A 20,040-nucleotide genomic window follows, 5' to 3' on the forward strand; every position below is an offset into this window, starting at 1 on the left:
GAATGGGATCAGAAGATGTGAGGGGGAACAGGAGAGGCTGATGAAGGAGGAATGTTTTACAAATACATTATATATTCACGAATGTCTGATATAATAAAACCTGTTGTTATATCTGGCTAACATATGCTAATAAAAATACTAATAAATAGATAAATGCTATCCTATACCAGATTAGCACCCAAGAATGCAACAGCTATTTCTCAAAAGCTACATCCAAGATGTCACAGGGAAGCTTACATCTCAGCAGAGAAACAGGAACTGGGCTCTTAGGTAAGCTAATACCATTAAATAAAAATAACATATGACCCAGTTTAGGGAAGAGAGATAAATTACCAGGCACATAGAGCAGGCAGTCAAGAGGTACACAGTAAGTCTCATCCCTGACAGGACAGGATCAGGGACCTGACAGAAGAACAGATTTTTGCAGATTGATGCATAGGTAGGATTGGGAGAGGGGATGACCAACTTGTGGTCAGAGATCTGTGCCAGTATCAGTCTGGAAGGACAAACTGCCTGGCTGACTTGGAGCTCTGCTGGGTCAACCATACTCACTTGCCTGCCAGTACCACACAGGAGAAAGGCAGCATGCTCAAGGTAGGAATCACCACCTTAAAGTACAAGAGTAGCTAATCCCAGGGCTCCTTGGGCCCTTTCCACAAGGCGAACCCACTGGCGAGCCACAGGGAACTAAGACCTATGTGACCATCAGGCCTGGGAGGGTTCAGGGGCAGAGCAGCTGATATGAGGATGGAGTGGCCCGCAGTGAGCACACTAAGTCCAAAGGTCGCAGACTTGAGGAGGAACTAGGAATGGACAGGTGTAGTGGGATGCACAGTGACTCCTAAGAGATCTGTCCAATGGCCTACCCCTAGAAAACGTGAATGTGGACGTATTTGTTAGGTCTTCCTAGATGTAATCAACTTGAGGATCTTGAGATGAGAACAATCCTAAATTATGTAGGCGAGTCCTAAACCCAATGACAGTGAAGCACTGGAGGGTGGGAGAAGCAGAACTCTCAGACACACAGGGAGACAGTGGGTAAGGAACACGGAAGACTGCCGTCCGGCTCTGTGAGTGAGGAAGGCATGGAAATGGGCTCCCACGAGGGAGAACCAGCCACGGCAGCACCTAGACTTCAGCTTTCTGACCTTTTTAATTATGAGGGAATAGATTCCTGGGGCTTTAATCCATCCAGTTGATGATCATTCATTACAGCAGCCCTGGGAAACTAAAACAGCAAAGGAAGGAGGCTCCGGGACTCTTCCGGGCTCACAGCGCCTAGGACATCTGGTTGCCAAGAACATTAGACCAACTAGATACAAAGGTCATAATTGGATGGCCCCCCACACACACACTCCTCTGGCATGTGCTGCCAACTGGCAGGGTATAATAAAAACCTCTCACAGATTCTCTGCCTGAGCCACAGTCCAATCTGAGCCCTGTCATACCTGACCCTTTATCACTAGAAGCTTCCAGAAGATGCTGGAATCATCCATCCTTCTCTATCAGGATACTCAGAGCTCATCATCAAAGAGAGGCGATGTGGTTCAGCAAAAACTGTTCTGGATTTGTAGACAACAATACCCCAACTTTAACCATAGGGTGACTTAGAACATGAGTTGCATCTCTTCTGTCAAATAAGGCCAACAATGGCTGCCTCACAGGGTTATGTGACAATCAGATATAGTATGCGTAAAACATCCAGCATCTGTGCTCTATACAGTAGACCCATAATAAGTGCTGGCAGTTCTTATTGTCATTATTTACATCATACAGACGTACCCTGCAGCAGTGGCAGGAATCTTCTTAGTAGCGATGCTACGGCGAACAGTTATACAGCATGGCTCACCTCCAGGACCCTCACTCAGCAGACACTGAACTCTGTTCTAGTTTACTTTCTGCAGCTGGGATAAACACCGTGGCTAACAGCAACTTGGGAGACTTACATTTCCAGATCACAGTCCTTCATCAAGAGAAGCTGGGGCAGGAATTCAAGGCCAGAACCCAAAGCAGAAACCATGCAGGGAGGCTGCCCACTGGCATGCTCGCTGGCTCTCGCTTATCTAGTCCTCACACAACTGAGAGCCCCCTGCCTCGAGACAGTGCTGCCTGTAGTGCATGGGACCCCCCCACACCAATCACCAAGGCAGTCTCTTGCAGACCTGGCTGCAGGCCAATCTGATCTAGCAATTCCTCAAACCATGCTCCTTCTCCCCAGGTGGCTCTGGACGGTGTCAGGTTGACAATAAAAACCGAACCAGCACGGGTTCGGCCTTACAGTGTACCTACTGTGTTCATTCTTCAAGTTCCTTCTGACCCAGGCACTAGCTGGGACCTAAGTCCCCAGTGCCTCCAACAGGTGTCCAGTACATATTTGTTTTGTGAATAACAAGTACATAATGAGTCACTCTGAGACTCTATCTTCCTCCTCTGTAAAATGGAGCTAATACTTCTCTCTCCGCCTAACCGATTTATGGAGCAAGTGAAAACCAAGCAGCTTCTGCAGCAGCAGCAGCAGCAGCAGCAGCAGCAGCAGCAGGCACAAAAAGGTCTTGGAGGGAAAAGCACCACACTGGCCCCAAACTGTCCGTCCTGCTGAGCCTGGCCCAATTATCACCCTGCCTGTGTACAGGGGGCTCATGTCCCACTGCCTGAGCAAGCCAAGGCCTTAAAATGAACACAGTTTCCTGCTTTACTTAGGATCCAGACAGAAAGCCTGGCTGGGCTGTGACACGGCTCTTCTACAGGTGTGTGACTGTGACCTTAGCCTCCCTGAGCCCTTTAGAAACACAGAAGAAAGATCTGACTGAGAAAGTGCTCTGTCAGTTCTATGGCTCCATACAAAGGCAGGCTCCTACTTCCAACAACTCCTGCCCGGTAAAAAGCCAGAACCCAGGCGTGTGGCCTCAGAGAGAATGCAAACACCACAGCTCCTTTCTGCTTTTGCAACTTTAAAACCTTCCCAACATCAAATTACAAACTTCTACGTGGTTTTGCCAGAAAACCAAAAATATTCCAGCCACTGCTCAAAATAGCCTGGCCATGGAATAAGCCATGTTTACGAGTGCTGGTGGGTTCTAATCAACTCAGCCACTTTGGCTAAAACAAACAACAAACATGCCATTCCTCCTCCCAAAACACAAATCCTTCCTCCTGAGAAAATAAACTAAGTGGAAACTGACGTTAGATGATAAGAGCAGACTCTGAGGCACTCAGGGAAGACTGGCCCTTATCTGGGGACAAGCACTTTCCACTTACAGTGTGCAGACAGGAGATTTCTCAGGGTAAGGCCCCTCCTCTGCGACAGGTCCTGAGGAACCAGAGTCAATGACTTCCTCAGTCTCAGATGCAAGCTCTACTGATACAACTAAAAAGCTTTGGTGGTTTAGTCAACCAGGTACAAGGAAAGCCAACAAACCAACTTCTCCTCACCCAGGAGCCTTGATGCAGCCCCCCACACACACTCCAGCCCCTTACTCCCAACAAAAAGGCCTTCCTCTATAGAAAAGAGCAAATGAAGGACCTCCAGGCTGGCCAAAAGGTACCTCAAAGGAAGTCATCTGTCCTATGGTTGTTAAAGCCCCACAGTCTAAGCCAACGAGCCCACTAGGGTTATCCCACTACTGAGGGCTGACTCACCCAGCCCTGACTCTGCAGCCCACTCATGTCTTACAGTTGGGCCTGCCTCTCCCTCTACAGGTCCTCAACCCTTATAGGGACTGTACACACTCATTTGGTAGATTTCTTTTTTATTTTATTTTTGGATTTGTTTTTTTCGAGACAGGGTTTCTCTGTATAGCCCTAGCTGTCCTGGATCTCACTCTGTAGACCAGGCTGGCCTCAAACTCAGAAATCCGCCTGCCTCTGCCTCCCAAAATGCTGGGATGACAGGCATGCGCCACCACCGCCCGGCCATTTGGTAGATTCTTTAGTGCAAAACTGTGAACCATGTGAGAGACAGCCTGACTTGAGAGAAGGGGCAAATGCCAAAGCTGACCAGCTTGGAAAACTGACTGCCCGGGCCCAGGTACCCTCTTCCCTAGAAGGTAGTTGAAGGCTATCTACCAGTTATTAGCAGTTGTTAGTCAGTGGTAATTATTCCAATGCGACTCCTAGCCCTCACCCTCACCCTAGTTCTCCAGTTTCCATGGCTTGGGCCCTCCTCCATATCTGTCTCCTCCCTCTCTAGCGCTCACATAACCACTGCCCAGTGGGCCCAGTCCCCAGACCTGCACCCTGTTGGAGGACAGTCCAGGCAACCAGGAAGTACTCAAAGCAACCGAATGACTATTGACATAGAAAGCAATCCTGCACTCTGACAGGACTGGAATTCTTTCTCCTACCACATTCCACTTTTATGGTGACAGATTGACAGGTAAACACACTGAAATTGCAAAGACACCTGGATGATTCTGAAAGATCCTTCAGACTCTTTGGAAGAAAAATACAATTTCATTTCCAATTATAAAAGATATTGGCTGGAGAGACAGCAGTTAAGAGCACTGACTGCTCTTCCAGAGGTCCTGAGTTCAATTCCCAGCAAACACACAACCATCTGTAATAGGATCCAATGCCCTCTTCTGGTATGTCTGAAGACAGCAACAGTTCACCCATATAAATAAAAAAGATATTACATAAAACAGGTGTGGTAGTGCACACCTTTAATCCCACAACACTCAGGAGGTAGAGGCAGGCAGAGCTCTGTGAGTTTGAGGCCAACTTGGTCTATAGAGCAAGTTCCAGGACACTCCATCTCAAAAAATAAAAACACATAGAAGTGACAAATGATCATTGTAGATAGCACAAAAGCCTGGAAAGTGGCTGGTGAACAGCTCTGCCAGCAAAGGTGCTTATGGGTAAAAGTGTTTAGGACGAGCCTGACCTGCGGGCCTGAGTTCGATCCCAAGGATGGACATGGTGGAAGGAGAGAACTGACTCCTACAAGTTGTTCTCTGACCTCCACATGCACCATGGCAAGTATATGTGTGCAAATAAGTGTAATTTTAAAATAAAGCAAATTGGAAAAGCATATTTTCCTCCATGCTTGTGTATTATTTCCCTGTGTGACATTCATTCTAAACCTAACAAATGAATCAGAGAGCCAGCCGGCCACTGACTGTGCCTGGAAGGCTCTCTTGTTCTTTTTCATTCTCTCCACTCCTAAACAACATATGTGTTGGGGAGGGGAAACTTCCACTTGCGTAACTCCATCTCGTGTTATCAGGGGTGGGTGAACTTCTCCCCTCTGAATGAGTTACTGCAGTCATCTCTCCTGTCCACGTTCACACCGCAGAGTCAATATTTACCACGTTGCTAAAACAGGCACTGGTCACAGACATGGTGCCAAGTCACCTTGTCTAATCACAGCAGCCGCAGCAGTCTCGGTGGCACCCACAGGCTTTACTGTACCACAGGCCACAGCACCACGGGAATGGATCTAGCCTCTCTGAGCAGGTGGCTGCTGGTCAGCGAGGATGCTTCACATAAGCATGACAGGATAGGCCTGCTAGAGAGCACTTCAAAAATAGAGGAACTAACCGAGTTTGATGATATGTGTACTCAAGAGGCAGAGGCAGGTGAACTGGTATGGGTCCAAGGCCACTCTGCTCTGCACAGTGAGATGGGGGAGGGGCATGGGGGAGAGACTGATTACTTGGAAGGAAAGGACCTGCCTAAGCACATAGGGTCCAGAACCAAATCCAGGACTCTGCTGCTCCTATGTTAACACTGTTGTCTTGTCTCGTGGAGTCCATCAACGTGTAGGAAGAGCTGAGAAGACAACGGAATATAACTCCCTGGAGCTAAAACTTAGGTCAAGTATCTTAAGAGAATCCATTTCTCATAAGGGTCTTCCCAGAGTGGCCCGATCTCTTGAAATAATGATTAAGTGATACCATAACACCCTCAGTTCTCTAGCTAGCATTAAATAATTTTTTTAGTTTTTTTTTTCTTTTTTTAATGTTTGTCATTTATTTATTGTGTATGGTCTTACACATGTCGCAACATGTGTGGTATTGAAGTCAGAGGGTAACTTTCAGGCATTGGTTCTCTCCTTCCACCACATGCGTCCTGAGGATTGAACTCAGGTCTTCAGGCTCAAGGGTAAGTGCCTTCATCCAAAGTGATGACTAGCCAGACCCTCAGGCTATGTGTATTATGCACCAATAAGATGCCTCCCCAAGGCAACACTGGTCTGCCGATCTCCCCCGGAAGACTGTCAAGAAATGTATTCACTGGATAATCTAAAGTCTAAGACCTAAAGGAAAATACTAACAGAAAGGAAAATCACGAGGGCCATGGATTGAGGGAGTTCTCCAACTTTGGAGGTCCTTTTCTCAAGGGCACCCTGTGAAGCACAAGGAACAAGTTAAAGGGAAAGGTGACTTTTTGTGACACCAATTATGCAAAATGTTTCTATGAAGAAGTAGAAATACTAAGGAACCTCAAGTGAGGAGACTTGTGCTCAGATCCTGTCTCTACCACTGAAATCACGTAGGACCCAAAGGGAGAGTACCACATCAAGGACACACAACACATTTGTTGGCAAACTGGTATCTGAACCAAGTTCTTCATTCCAAGTCTATGGCGCATGATCCAGAGAGCACAGCTGAGCCTTTCTATTCTTCTAATCCTTGGAAAACCCCAAGAAGCCCCAAACCTGATCTAGAGTTTCCATAGCAATAGGATTCCTCCTCTTCTTCCTGTTCCAATGGCAGCAGGCCCTACCTACAAAGGGAGGACCCCCAGGACCATTCCTTCCTGAGAGAAGGTGCTTCTAGCTGGGTCCAAAGAACCTGACTCCACCTAGGGTTAAAGAAACAAGTCAGGACAAGGGTCACCAAGTCCACACCAGTGCAAAAAGGTGTTGCAATGCAGGATGACCCTGGGACACAACAAAGTGCACAAGTAAATATTCTAAATAGCCAGAGGATGTCAAAACCATTCCACATCCTTGTCCCTTGGCTCTCTTACCCTGACAAGAAAACAATAAAGGTCGTGGAAGAGTACCTTGATGAAATGCCACCCAGGATGCATCTCTATACTCTCCTTGGTACAGACACAAATTCATAGCCCTCGGGGGATCAGCAGCGGGTGGACACGCCTGTGACTGTGGCAGTCTGTGTGTATTAAACACCTAATGTAAACAGATCCAGCTGCCTACTAGAAGGATGAGGACACTAAGACTAACACTTGGCCCCATCTTCAAAGGGTTCAAAGTCTAGCTTGGAATGCAGGCTGCACCCTAGAAAACACGCTGCTTAAGACAGGGATTCATGAAACAAACTCTGGGGGTTCTGAATTGGATGGGGCTGGGAAGAGGAAGCAGTGTGAAGGTCTCAGAGGGAAAGGAGGTATTTATAAAGTATGAGGGCTGAGGGACATTAAGAAGAAGACAAGAGGAGGAAAGAGAGCAGAGGATGGGCAGAAAAAGAACATTCATTCACTAAAAGCCAAGGGCCGCTGCAGGGAGAACTATTAGCCAGTGAATGGGTGAGAGGAGTGGGCTAGCTGAGTTGTCATCTCCTTCAGTCTGGAAGCCACTTTCTCCTGGCACCGGTTCTGCAGGAAGACATGGCCGAGAACCCTGCCCTACAGAGAGCAAACTGTGGTGTCAGCTGAATGAAGTAAACATGTTTGAGACATGTAAAGCAGTTTACAAGTTTACCAATGGCTCACTGGGTAAAAGCACTTGCCAGCCAAGGTGATACCTGAGCTCAGACCATCAGAACCCACACAATAGGACATGTCTCCAACCCCAGCATACCTATAGCTAGATAGGGAGTGGAAACAGGAGAATCCCAGAGGGTCATGCACCAGCTAGACTGCAGCATACCAGCACAGTGGCAAACACCACCACCTCTCAAAAGAGGTGAAGGGTAAGAACATGGTGGTGCACGCCTTTAATCCCAGCACTTGGGAGGCAGAGGCAGGCGGATTTCTGGATTTCTGAGTTCGAGGCCAGCTTGGTCTACAAAGTGAGTTCCAGGACTACAAAGAAAAACCCTGCCTCAAAAAACAAAAAACAAACAAACAAAAAAAAGGTTGTCCTCTGACCTCCAACATGTATGCATGCATACACATACACACATACACATATACATACATGTACACGATCCTATGCATATGCTCATGTACAAACACATTACACAAACACATGTGCCTATACATTTACATACATACACATACACATATGTATGCACACACATATACTCATGAATACATACATATACATACATACGTACTTGCACATAAATACACACACAGTGGGAAAGAACAGAGCCCAGAAGGCATCCATTGTAAGTAAATTAACATAGCCAAGACAGATGACAAAGAAACTTCTTTAATGAAGGAAAGAAAAGAATAAACCAATATCCCAGAGAGTCTACTGTGTGTCTCAAGTTCCACCCTTGACCTTAAAGGACCATTCTTTTTTTTTTTTTTTTTTTTAGAATAGTATTTATTCAGAGTAGGGGAGATGGGAGTTAGTGGTAGAGAGAGGTAGAGAGAGAGAGAGAGAGAGAGAGAGAGAGAGAGAGAGGAGGAGGCTGGCCATGACCACGTGGAGGGAGGAAGAGCCCCAGGGGCAGAGAGGTGAGAGAGTGGGAGAGCAGAGAGCAAAGAAATAAAGGACCATTCTTGATCACATGCTAGAGATGGTAGTTTAGCTGCCCCACAGATATAGCTTAGCAAACAAATTTCCCAGAGGAAAGGGACACTGGAAACTGTGGAAGAGGAAGGTAGATCCGGTGCCTCTAACCTAGGGCCTGGAGACCTCCCTTACCAGCTGGAAGTCATACAGGAGCATGCACAGACTCCAGGAGAACCCCAATCAGGGTTCACATGAGATGTTAGTCATGACTCCAAACTCAATAATTATTGTAGGTATCCTGCTTTAAGATGGCTTTTAAAGATATAGTTGTTTTTATTTTATGTGTAGGAGCACTTTTCCTATGTACATACATGTGTACCTCCTGCACAGTGTCTCTGGCAGCCAGAAGAGGCCATCAGATCCTAGAACTGGAGTTACAGACAGGTGAGCACTAGGAATCCAAATGAGGTCCATTCACTGTAAGAACAGGAAGTACTCTTACCAGCTGAGTCAGCTCTCCAGCCCAAGATGGGCTTTTAAACATCTTCCTCTCAGGAATCATTTCAAGGGTGCTGCTCAGATATGAATTGATGGCTTATCTCCACTCATCTGTCTTCTCTGATCTCCAGGGCAGAGACTGGACCTTTGTACCTTTGCTTTCTTAATCTGTAAAATGGGCACAATGGCTTTCTACTGTCTGTTCTGTTGGGGTTGCTATTGATGTAGTGGTGAGAGTGGTGGTGATGGTTGGTGGTGATGATGGTGGTGGTAGTGGTGTGTGGGTGCATGTGTGAGTGCGTGAGTGCGTGCGTGCGTGCGTGCATGCGCGCGCACGCGCGTGTGTGTGTGTGTGTGTGTGTGTGTGTGTGTCATCTTCTCTGTGCAGAATTTCCTCTCAGCACCTCCGATCACAGGATGAAACTCAGTTGACCCTGCAACCCTCTCAGAGATGAAGGGCAGCTACAGATTGAGCCCTTTGGGCCCTGCTGGGTTAGGTCACAGAGAAAGAGTAGCCTTGTCTACAAGAAGGTAGTCCCCGAGTGTGTGTGTGTGTGCACGCGTGCGCGCGCGCGCACACACACACACACACACACACATACACCAGCTCTGGGAGCCTGGCTGAGGAGGAGGAAGCACTCCCTAGGGGCCTTGGAAGGGCTAGGTCAGGCAACCGGATTTCCTGGTGCCCTGGAACAGACTGCTCTTTAAAGGGAAAAAAAGGTTATTTTTATTTTATGTGTATGTATAAATGCCTGTATGCATATGTGTGTACCATGTACATGCCTGATACATGCGGAAGCCAGAAAAAAGCATCAGATCCCCTGGAACTGGAGTTAAAGGCAGTTATAAGCCACCGTCTGGGCGTCAGGAACTAAACCCAGGTTCTCTGCAAGCCACAAGAACTCAACTGCTGAGACACCTCTCCAGAACACGTCATACACACACATCACTGCCTCCACCACTATTTATAAGACAGGGACTCACTGTGTAGCCCTGGCTGGCTTGAAATTCACTGTGTAGACCAAGCTAGCCTCAAACTCAAGAGAGCTGCCTGCCTCTGCCTCCCAAGTGCTAGGATTAAAGGCGTGTGCTACCAGGCCAGGAATGTTCATTTTTATTTGGACATTGAATCATAAAGGATGGAGATTCCAAAAAAGACAGAAAACACAGAGGACTCATATTATATGTGTGGGGTTTTGACAGCCTTGTGAATCGGTGGCCATCTCAGGGCAAATAAACACAGCCTATGAGAGAGCCAAGCTGTTCACATCTAACATTTCACAAGGGCTGAGCCAGGATCATGTCTGGACTTGATGACTCCAGAACTCAAGACTTGTGCTGCTAAGATGGGCCCTTTGGGGTCTGGCCCTAGGCTGTCCTCCTGAATGGGTCTCAATCGCTCTCACCCCTTTGTCCGTCTCTCAGCCCAGGCACCTCCAAAGCACAGATTGGTAAGAATGCCACACTACCCAGAAAGAACCACGTCAACCATGGTCGCCTCTCTGCTTGCAGTTTCACCCTGAAATGCTAAGCAAAAATGATCTACAGACAGAGGTCATTTAGTCATATTCCAGGCCCTGTGCCCAGCCTACTATAGTCTAGCAGCTCAGGACTCAGGATTAGGAGACCAGAGCCTCAGGTTAGATGCTGTCATAGAGGTATGTGGGAAGCTATCCCAGCCATGAAATGGACAAGGGGACTCTCAGCAGTTATCCAGTAAACTGCCAAAGGCACTGATGAATCTTCCTCCCTGTTCTCTGGAGGGACCTGGGGGTCACAGGCAGAAAGAAAACCCTAAGCAATTTGGTACCTTAAAGGGAGCACTGGACCAGAGTCAGGCGTCATCAGCAAATCCCAGCTCTGACTCATGCTGGCTGGTTGGTTAAGTTCTCTAAGCCTCTGCTTCCTCAACTGTAAAAAGGGAAGACTTCATAGCATCCCAATCAGATGCAAGCATTAAGGCCTGTGCCTAGTGTAGAGCGGGGTCCAGAGAGAAGAGTCCCTGATACCCCAGTCTCCTTCCCTTCTTCTTGCCTTGGTCCCTCTCTGAAAAATGGCAGGATTCACCTGGGTGCCCCATGGTTCTGAAAAGAAGGGTCTTCTATAAGCCCCGCCCTATATGAGCTGTGAGGGGGGACAACAGAGTGGGGCCTGGGGGCCTCTGCTCACTCACGCCTCTTCCCCTTTCACTGAGACCTATTTATACCCAGGTTCCTTCTCCTCCTTGGGTGTCCACTTTAAGGAGTACTGTGTACACAGTCAGCTCTCCTGAAGAGGAACAGTAGGTACATTTTTCTCAGCAAAGGGCCAAATGGTAAATATTTGAGGGACTGGGGACCAAAAAGCAAGATCCACGTGATTATCTGGGTATTATATAGCACAGGGAAAGGCAAATTTTTCTGCAAGTTTTTAAGTGTTGTAATTCAACATATACCAAGTAACTGAGGATTTAAAAAAAAAAATTGGTCCTCAGATGAATATGGCAATACTGACACCATTTTGATTTCTTAGAGTTCTAGGTTGACGTTCCCTACCATCAAAAATACACTGGAAAAGTTCACTTGTAAAACTTATCCTAGCTAGGCATAGTGGCCCATACCTTTGATCCTCAGCTCACAAGAGGCAGTAAAAGATTCTCTCTCTCTCTCTCTCTCTCTCTCTCTCTCTCTCTCTCTCTCACACACACACACACACACACACACACACACACACACACACACACAAGGTTTTTTAATTAAAAAAACAAAAACAAAACAACACAATCTATCCTAATGTTTTAGTCAGGGTTTCTATTACTATGATGCAACACCATGACCAAAAAGCAAGTTGGGGAGGAAAGCAGTTAATTCAGCTTAAACTTCCACATCAATATGCATCACCAGAGGAAGTCAGGACAGAAACTCAAGCAAGGCAGAACTCTGGAGGCAGGAGCTGATGCAGAGGCCATGGAGGGGTGTTGCTTACTGGCTAGCTTCACATGGCTTGCTCAGCCTGCTTTCTTATAGAACCCAGGACCACCAGCCCAGGGATGGCACCATCTACAATAAGCCGGGCCTTTCCCTAGTGATCCCAAGCTAGCCTTAAACTTGCTATTATAGCTAAAGATGAGAAAATTCCTTATATCTGGATCTCATGGAGGCACTCCCTCAACTGAGACTCCTTCCTCTCTGATGACTCTAGTTTGTGTCACATTGACACAGAAAGCTAGCCAGTCCACCTAATAAGCTCCAGGGCCTGTCACACACAGGTCAACTCAGATTTTTCATGTAGGACTGTAGTTTTCTGTCCTCTGGACTAGACAATGTGGAATAAGGTTCTTAGGTTCAAAAGTCTACTTTGGGGCTGGTCAATGTGAAGAGGCTGTGGCTGTGGCTGTCCCTTTGTGTGTGGGAGGCCCTGGATGGCACAGCCTGGCAGTACCTCCCACCTGCACTACCTAAGGGTCCTGGGTGCTTTACTCCAGGCGAGCTGATGGGGAGCCTCAGAGCCCCAACTCTGGTTTCCCTAGCAATGGGGAGAATGGGAGCTCACGCCCATTTTCTTTCAAAAGCACCCACTCTCCCAACAGCACTCTGCATGTTTCCAAGCAGAACCCTGGGACTAGCATTCTGGGCGCCCTTCTATACCTGGAAGAGGGAGAACCCACTTATCTAGGCCAAGATCTGCCCCTCGTCCCCGCTGGCCTGGGTCAGGGGAGTGCCTTGCTTTCATCATACGTGAAACAAAGCATATTGTATGTGCCCTACCGTCCTAGCTGTGGCTAGAAAGTCACATTACCCATGAAACGTAACGAAAGGAGACAGAAATATTATAGTGGAAAAAGTAAAGAAACAAAGACAATAAAGGCTGAGGTTAAGGGGAAAGTAAACAAGATTTTTACTACTTGAAATTCCCAATGGAAAAGTCTTAACATACCTTCACACACACACACACACACACACACTAAATAAATACATACATAAGGGCACTTGAGAAATGGCTCAGAGCTTAAGAGCACCGACTGCTCTTTCTAGAGGTCCTGAGTTCAATTCCCAGCAACTACATGGTGGCTCACAACCATCAGTAATGAGATCTGATACCCTCTTCTGGTGTGTCTGAAGATAACAATGGTGTACTCATATACATAAAATAAGTAAATAAATCTTTAAAAAAGAAGAAAACATAAATAAATAAATAATCTTTTTAACTTGGGTGATACCTAGGTGAAAGTTCACAGGAGTTCCATTTTTCTTACATTTTTTTCTATTATATTTGAAAATCAAGTATATGAACTCAGGGCACACAGAAAGGGATAGATAATATTTTTTTAGTGAGTCAACACACACACACACACACACACACACACACACACATCTACATGCTGACAGGAAATGAATAGCAAATAAAGGACATCCACAAATCCATAAAAGACACCCACAAATCCTGGGGAGCCAATGGCTGCAAGGACTCCTCAGGACAGCCTCTCAACCCTTAGATTGTCACAGTGCAAACTGGGCTCCGTGGGACCGCCCATCAAGAGGAACAATTTGCTGTACTCTGAGCTTCCCACTGATTGAAGCAGGCTCCGTGCAGCCACTTTGTTTGAGTGGCTTTGTGCTTTGTCTTCCTTACAATGGGTGATGAACAGGCAGGCCCCTCCCTCCTCCAGGAGGTCTGTCATCCATGGCTCTCTGCAGGCAGCTGGGGTTTTTCACCCTTCTCCGTTCTGTCACCCAAGCCCAGGCCCACCACTCCCGAGTCCTGACACAATCCTCGCTTGAAGGTCCCTTACCACCAGCTCTGGAACTCGGTCATGAGATGGTGCCCCTCCCAAAGTGGTAGCGTCCTCATCTGAACTCAGGGTGCATGTTTTCAGGGTCCCCCTGTTAGCACATGATCTAGTCCATATGCTCATCTCACTTGCTTTGCAAAGTATTCCTGGGCCCAAGTTGAGCCTTCAGCTCTATGGGACAAGAACTGACCCCTAGCTCTCCTGTGCTATGACAATGTTCAATAGACAATAGGTACCTGAGATGTAGCTTAAAGCACAGATAGTAACCCAAACATCTACACACATGCATGGATGCACACACACAGACACACACCTTATAAAAGCCACTGGCTTATAGTCTAGGCATAGCTATAACCTAGAAGGCTTCCTTGAGGCCAACACCAAGCCTGTCTACACTGAGTCTGTGGACTCATGTGAACATTCATACACAAAAGGTAGAATAAATGAATCTAAAAAGAATATGACCTTCCCATCAGGCCTAGAACTGAGTCCTGGTTGTCAGACTGCGTGACCATAAATACATGTCTTCACTTCTCTTGTTTGCCTCAACTGTCAAATGGGAACACTGAGTCCCCTTGTACTGAGCCTTGGCTTGAGCCTGTCACTTCACATTCTCACAGGCAGAAAATATCAGCACAAAAGTCCCAGATCAGGGCAGGGGACAGGGCTCTCTGCCTAGTGAAAGTCCCTGGTTTTCAGCCTGGACTTTCTCTGAGGTTTGTTGTGTCTCTTGACTTCACAGGTCTGTTCCTTGAGGTAGTCACTCAATCCTTCAGGGCTGAGCTTCTTCATCTGCAGGACTGGGATAGTCTGCATCACATGGTGGTTTGAGAATTAAATACAGGGCCCCAAGATGGCTCAGTGGAGAAAGCTGCCTGCTCCCTAGCCTGACAACCTGAGTTTAGTCTCCAGGCCCACATGATGAAGGAGATAATCACCCCCCCACAGGTTGTCCTCATATGTATGCATACACAGGCATACCCCCAAAAAAAGTAATTAAATAATTAAAGGAATTAAATGCAGTAGGACTGGAGAGATGGCTTCAGGTTGAAATTGCTATTGCAGAATACCCAAGTTCAGTACCCAGTACTGACTAGCTCACAAATGCTTGTAACTCCAGCTCTAAGGAATCTGAGGCTTCTGGTCTTCACATGCGCGCGCGCGCGCGCGCACACACACACACACACAAACACACACAAATAAACAAAGGAAAAAACTTTTTAACAAAGAGTTAGTGGTGAGTGTGTTCTGTTTTCCACTCTATCTGAATACCAGGGCTTCTGAGAGTGGGACGTGACAGAGGCCATCTACTTTACGTTTAACTCCAAGCAGGTCCTAGAGAGTTCTGTGTTTAATTATAGGTGTCAGTGGGTGCTGAGAACTTACCAATTGTAAAAGGACAGGGATGGACACCACCCTGGGATGGGACACCAAGTGGGCTTGGAGACCCATGGGTTAAAGGCTGAGGTACCCAGAAGGCCCAGTGGCAGGTGGAGGACCTCCAGCCCAATGGGGAAACACTTTAGTGTGTAATATGGTTTAATGTAATAGATGCAGGGGTCTAGAGTAAAAGCTGATTAATTCTTTAGGAAGAGTATGGAATGGAATGGGGGGATCATAGTAAGCTACTGGGGAGATAGCAACTAATTTGGATCTCAATTAAAAAGCAAAAATTTTTTCATGGTTATGGGTGTTTTGTATGCATGTATGTCTGTGCATCACATGCGTGCCTAGTGCCATCAAAGCCAGAAGAAGATATCAGATTCCCTAAGACTGACATTACAGACAGTAATGAGCTGCCTTGTGGTGCTGAGAATTGAACTCAGCCAGTGCTCTTAACCTCTGAGCCATCTCTCCAGCCCCCTAAAAGTATGATTTTTAAAACTGGAGGGGGACGGCGGGGGCAGAAACAAGTCACAGAAGTTGGGTGGACGTCTGGCTTAGTTTCAGTGTGGTCTGATGCCTGAGATAGGAAACTAGATATTACCTGACATCAAAGAGCCCAGCACAAACAACTGTGAGATAGGCCTAATCGCACGCCTAGCCTCTCCCTGAGCCGCCTGCCCCTCTTTGCTGTCTGGGCCTCCTTAGCTCTTGGAGGAATGTGAACTCCGTGCACAAGTAGACACAAAGGAGGAGGGGTGTGTACAAGAGTGAGAAACACCCTTGGCAAGTTAGAGGAAAGACACAGAAATAAAACTAGCTGATGATATAACATGGGTCTGTTGCTGTTGTTGGGGGCGGGGAGGTTGTTTTGGTTTGTTTGCTTGCTTGCTTGCTTTTGAGACAGGGTCTTACCAGGCAACTGACAGCTGATTTCTAACACACAGCTCCCCCTTCTGCTACTTCTCAAGCGTGGAGATTAGGATGCACACCATACACCTGGCTGCTTGTTTTGAGCCACAGAGGTCTTATTATGTTGCTAGCTTTGGCCTCAAACACCTACTCTCAAAGCCAAACACAAAAAAAGGAAAGGAACCAACTCCCCTACCTTACATTCTCTCCCACTCCCCAGAAGCATTCAAATAAAGGGAAATGGTTTTGTGTTTGTGGGACCCCAGACTTGATCACCAGTCCCTACCCTCATTCCTTCACACATGTACTTTGTGACCCTGGACAAGCCACCAGCCTGAGCCTCACATGAGACAGTTGGTTAAATGGGATTCTCTCTATGAGCCTGGCTCCAGTCAGTTTTCCCTGTTCTTCCCCACTGGGAGTTAGGAAGGCCAAACTAGCATTTCTCTAAACACTCTAGAAACAGCAGACAACCTTCAGCATCGTGAGCAGGCCGGAGCGGAAGTGTGTACAGCCAAGGAACTCTCCGAGGAAGCCAGAGCTCGGAGCCGCCTCTCTCACCGGCCCATTTTAAATACATCTCCCATTCTTCTCCCTCAAAGCACCGTGTGCTCTTCCGTCACATCTGAACTGACCATGACTCATCCTTTGTAAATCCTCTTGTTTGGTGCTTCTCTGCATCCATAAATCACAGAGTGCAAGAAGACAGAACACACGTTTTACTTAGTACTGCTCTCAGCCATGCCTGGGACAAAGTAGATCCTCAATATGTAAAGTGAAACGAATCACATTTTACAAATTGATTTGGTTGTGGGCTAAGAGCTTCAGTCAGTGGCTAGAGCACTCACTCATACAGCAGGCATCAGAATCCTGGGCGGGGGTCCCCCAGTACCTCCTACCCTCAAAGTAGCTCTATAGCCCCCTGCAGGAACCTTCTCAACCTGAACCTCAGTAACATCTGTCAGATAAGGATCCTGGAAGGAAGGAGTATTAACGGCCTTCTAGCTCACAGACTTCCAGCCAAGTCCTAGCATGTCTGACCACTGCTCAGGCCCCAGTCTCTGTCGACTCCACCAACCTTTGGGGATGGAAGACCCTAGTTTGTGAGGCACATGCAGCCTTTACACCCTGTAGCAAGGGAGGGCCTGCAAACTCAATTGTCTCCCCATTTGAATAGCTCACGTCCAAAGTGGTGAGGAGGCAAGGCAAGGAGAAAATGACATAAGAATTCCCCAGGAACAGCCTCTGGATCGTTCTCCAGGGCCCTTGACCAGCCAACTTCTCAACGTCTCTCTCTGCCCCTCAGACATCAGTCCAGTCCCACTCTGGCCTTGTTGTCAAGTAAGCCTCTCCCAGGCTGGAGTTCCGGGAGGGACACATGCACGGTCCCTTGCACATCACGGCACCCGTGGCACAGAACACAGGCAAAGGCAAGAACCCCAACTCAGTCACCTCTGGCAGATCCCTGCCAAGAGAGGCTCTTCCTATGCTGGAGCGGGGGAGGGGCAGAAGGGCCTGCAGCAAAGAGACCCTGAGTTTTCTTTCATTCAGAGGCAGGCTCCAGAAGAACACACCAAAGCCTCTAGCCTCTATCCTTCTCACGCCCCTTTTCTAGGCCCAAGATCAGCAACAGAAGGCAGCGAGGAACCCTTGAAGTCTGCAGATATTCACTCCCCACTCAACCAGCCTGTGAGGTGGGTTACTCCCTGACCCATGCCCACTCCCCCTCACCCCTCCCTCTAGCTCTCCCACTCCCCCACCTCCCATCACTCCCTGCCCTCATCTTGGAATAAGTTTCTCTAGCATTACTCTGTTTGTCTTTAAAACAAGGGATATAAGAATTAGTGCTCTTGGGAGGCAGAGGCAGGAGGATTTCTGAGTTTGAGGCCAGCCTAGTCTACAGAGAGAGTTCCAGGACAGCCAGGGCTACACAGAGAAACACTGCCTCAGAAAAAAAAAAAAAAACCAAAACAAATACAAAAAAAAAAAAAAAAAAAAAAGAATTAGTGCTAATTCTTCACCAGTTCTAAAGAAGGCTAAAAGCGTCCTGTTTTACCTGTCCTGTCTGATAGGCACCCTACACAGCCCCTGGTTTCACTCCACTTGGTGTGTGCAGGGCCTGAGAAGGAGTGCCCAAGAAACACACATGAGCGTGCAAGAACCTTGCTCACACAGGAAAGCAGGACAGGTGTGCAGGGACAAACGGCACAGGTGGGGACCTTGGCTTTGTTGCTTGCTGCCCTCAGCAACTTGGAGAAACTCCCTTAAGCCCTGCCCTACTGTCCCCCACCATAAGACCAGAGCGGAGGTAACTCCCATCCCCCACATGGTTCCGAGACCAGCACTTCAGGACTGGTGTTTTGTTACCACTAAAATACCATCTAAAGAACAACCATTCTTAGAAATGGGAAGTCCAGAAGGAAGCTTCAGAAAATCCAGTCTCTCCCTTCACACAATAGTGACTTTGAGATGACAAGGGTTAGCGCAGCTCTGCTCTGGGCTGAGCAAACACAACTCAGATCCCAGAAACTTCCTGACAGGCTGCTGCGGCTGCTGCTCAATACAAATCCCTTTTCGGGAGGATTACTTCACCTCCCATTCGGACTCCAGCTTTAAAAAGAAAATCCTGGGAAACCATGGAGAATCCCAACGGGACACCAAGAACAAAACCAACAGGTCAGATGTCCAGCCAGCCTGGAGAGGGAGCTTTGTGGGGGCAAGAGTGACAGATACATGAAGAGTTTCCTCAGCGGTTACAGTGTACAGAAAACAGCCCCCAGCTATGCACCTCTGCTGCCGTCATGACATTATTTCCAGAGACACAAGATCTGCAGAGTCACTGGTGAGGATGAATAAACCCCGGGCCTGTTTTGCAAGCCTCCCAACAGCCCTATGACAAGCCCAGCTTTACCACACCGACCAGCCAAGAGAGAGGAGTGTGACTGTCCGTGCACACCCTTCCACGTCTCACACCCTCTCCTACCTGCCCAGCTCCTCTCCGATGTCATAAAAGTCCTCCACCTTCTGCTGTTTGAATGTCTCCATATTTGGGCTCCTCATCGAGGCCTGGACCATACAATCCTGAAATGGAAAGAAACCTAAGCTTAGGATGACCGCGCAAACTAACACAAGCCTGAGAGGCTGAGTTTGGAAAACAACTGACAGCGAAGGAGAAAATTAAGTTGCCCACAACTGTGGTTCCTTGAGAAGGGGTCTGTGTGAGCCTCTCACCTGTGCCGATGACACATGCCAGGGGTTCTCACCTGTGTGTCCTGACCCCTTTGGGGGTCACACATCAGATATCCTGCATACCAGACATTTACATTATGATTCATAATAGTAGCAAGATTACAGCTATGAAGGAGCAACAAGGTAATTTTATGATTAGGAGTCACCACAACATGAGGATTGATTGATTGATTGATTGATTTTTGGATTTGTTTTTTTTTTTTTTTTTTTGAGACAGGGTTTCTCTGTGTAGCCCTGGCTGTCCTGGAACTCACTCTGTAGACCAGGCTGGCCTCGAACTCAGAAATCAGCCTGCCTCTGCCTCCCAGAGTATTGGGATTACAGGCGTGCGCCACCACCGCCTGGCTGAGGATTTATATTAAAGGGTCGTGACGTTAGGAAGGTTGAGAACCACTGAGGTGTAAGAGTCCTGGCTTGTTTTCAACTTCACACAAACTCAAGACATCTGAAAAGAGAGAACCTCAATTGAGAAAATGCCTCCATAAGATCTGGCTTTAAGGCACTTTTCTAATTAGTGATTGACAGTTCTACAAGAAAGCAGGCTGAGCAAGCCCTGAGGAGCAAGCCAGTGAGCAGCATCCCTCCATGGCCTCTGCCTCAGCTGCTGCCTCCAGGACCCTGCCCTGTTTGAGTT

General features: G+C 47.6%; 1 protein-coding gene across 9 annotated transcripts in view; it reads right to left on the bottom strand.

The window, feature by feature from the left end:
• The window catches only part of Dapk2 (death associated protein kinase 2), a 113,915-nt gene that overhangs the window by 87,703 nt on the left and 6,172 nt on the right, over window positions 1-20,040 (bottom strand). For all 9 annotated transcript variants that reach the window (XR_007978783.1, XR_007978777.1, XR_007978782.1 and 6 more), the window contains exon 2: window positions 19,141-19,238. Coding sequence is in view for 1 of the 9 variants with exons in the window: in XM_052187971.1 (XP_052043931.1) it covers window positions 19,141-19,232 (92 nt within the window). In the remaining 8 variants the exon portion in view is untranslated. The remainder of the gene's footprint in view (window positions 1-19,140; window positions 19,239-20,040) is intronic.

Source organism: Apodemus sylvaticus, chromosome 7 (assembly GCF_947179515.1).
Source record: "Apodemus sylvaticus chromosome 7, mApoSyl1.1, whole genome shotgun sequence".
In the NCBI taxonomy this organism is placed as follows: Eukaryota; Metazoa; Chordata; class Mammalia; order Rodentia; family Muridae; genus Apodemus; species Apodemus sylvaticus.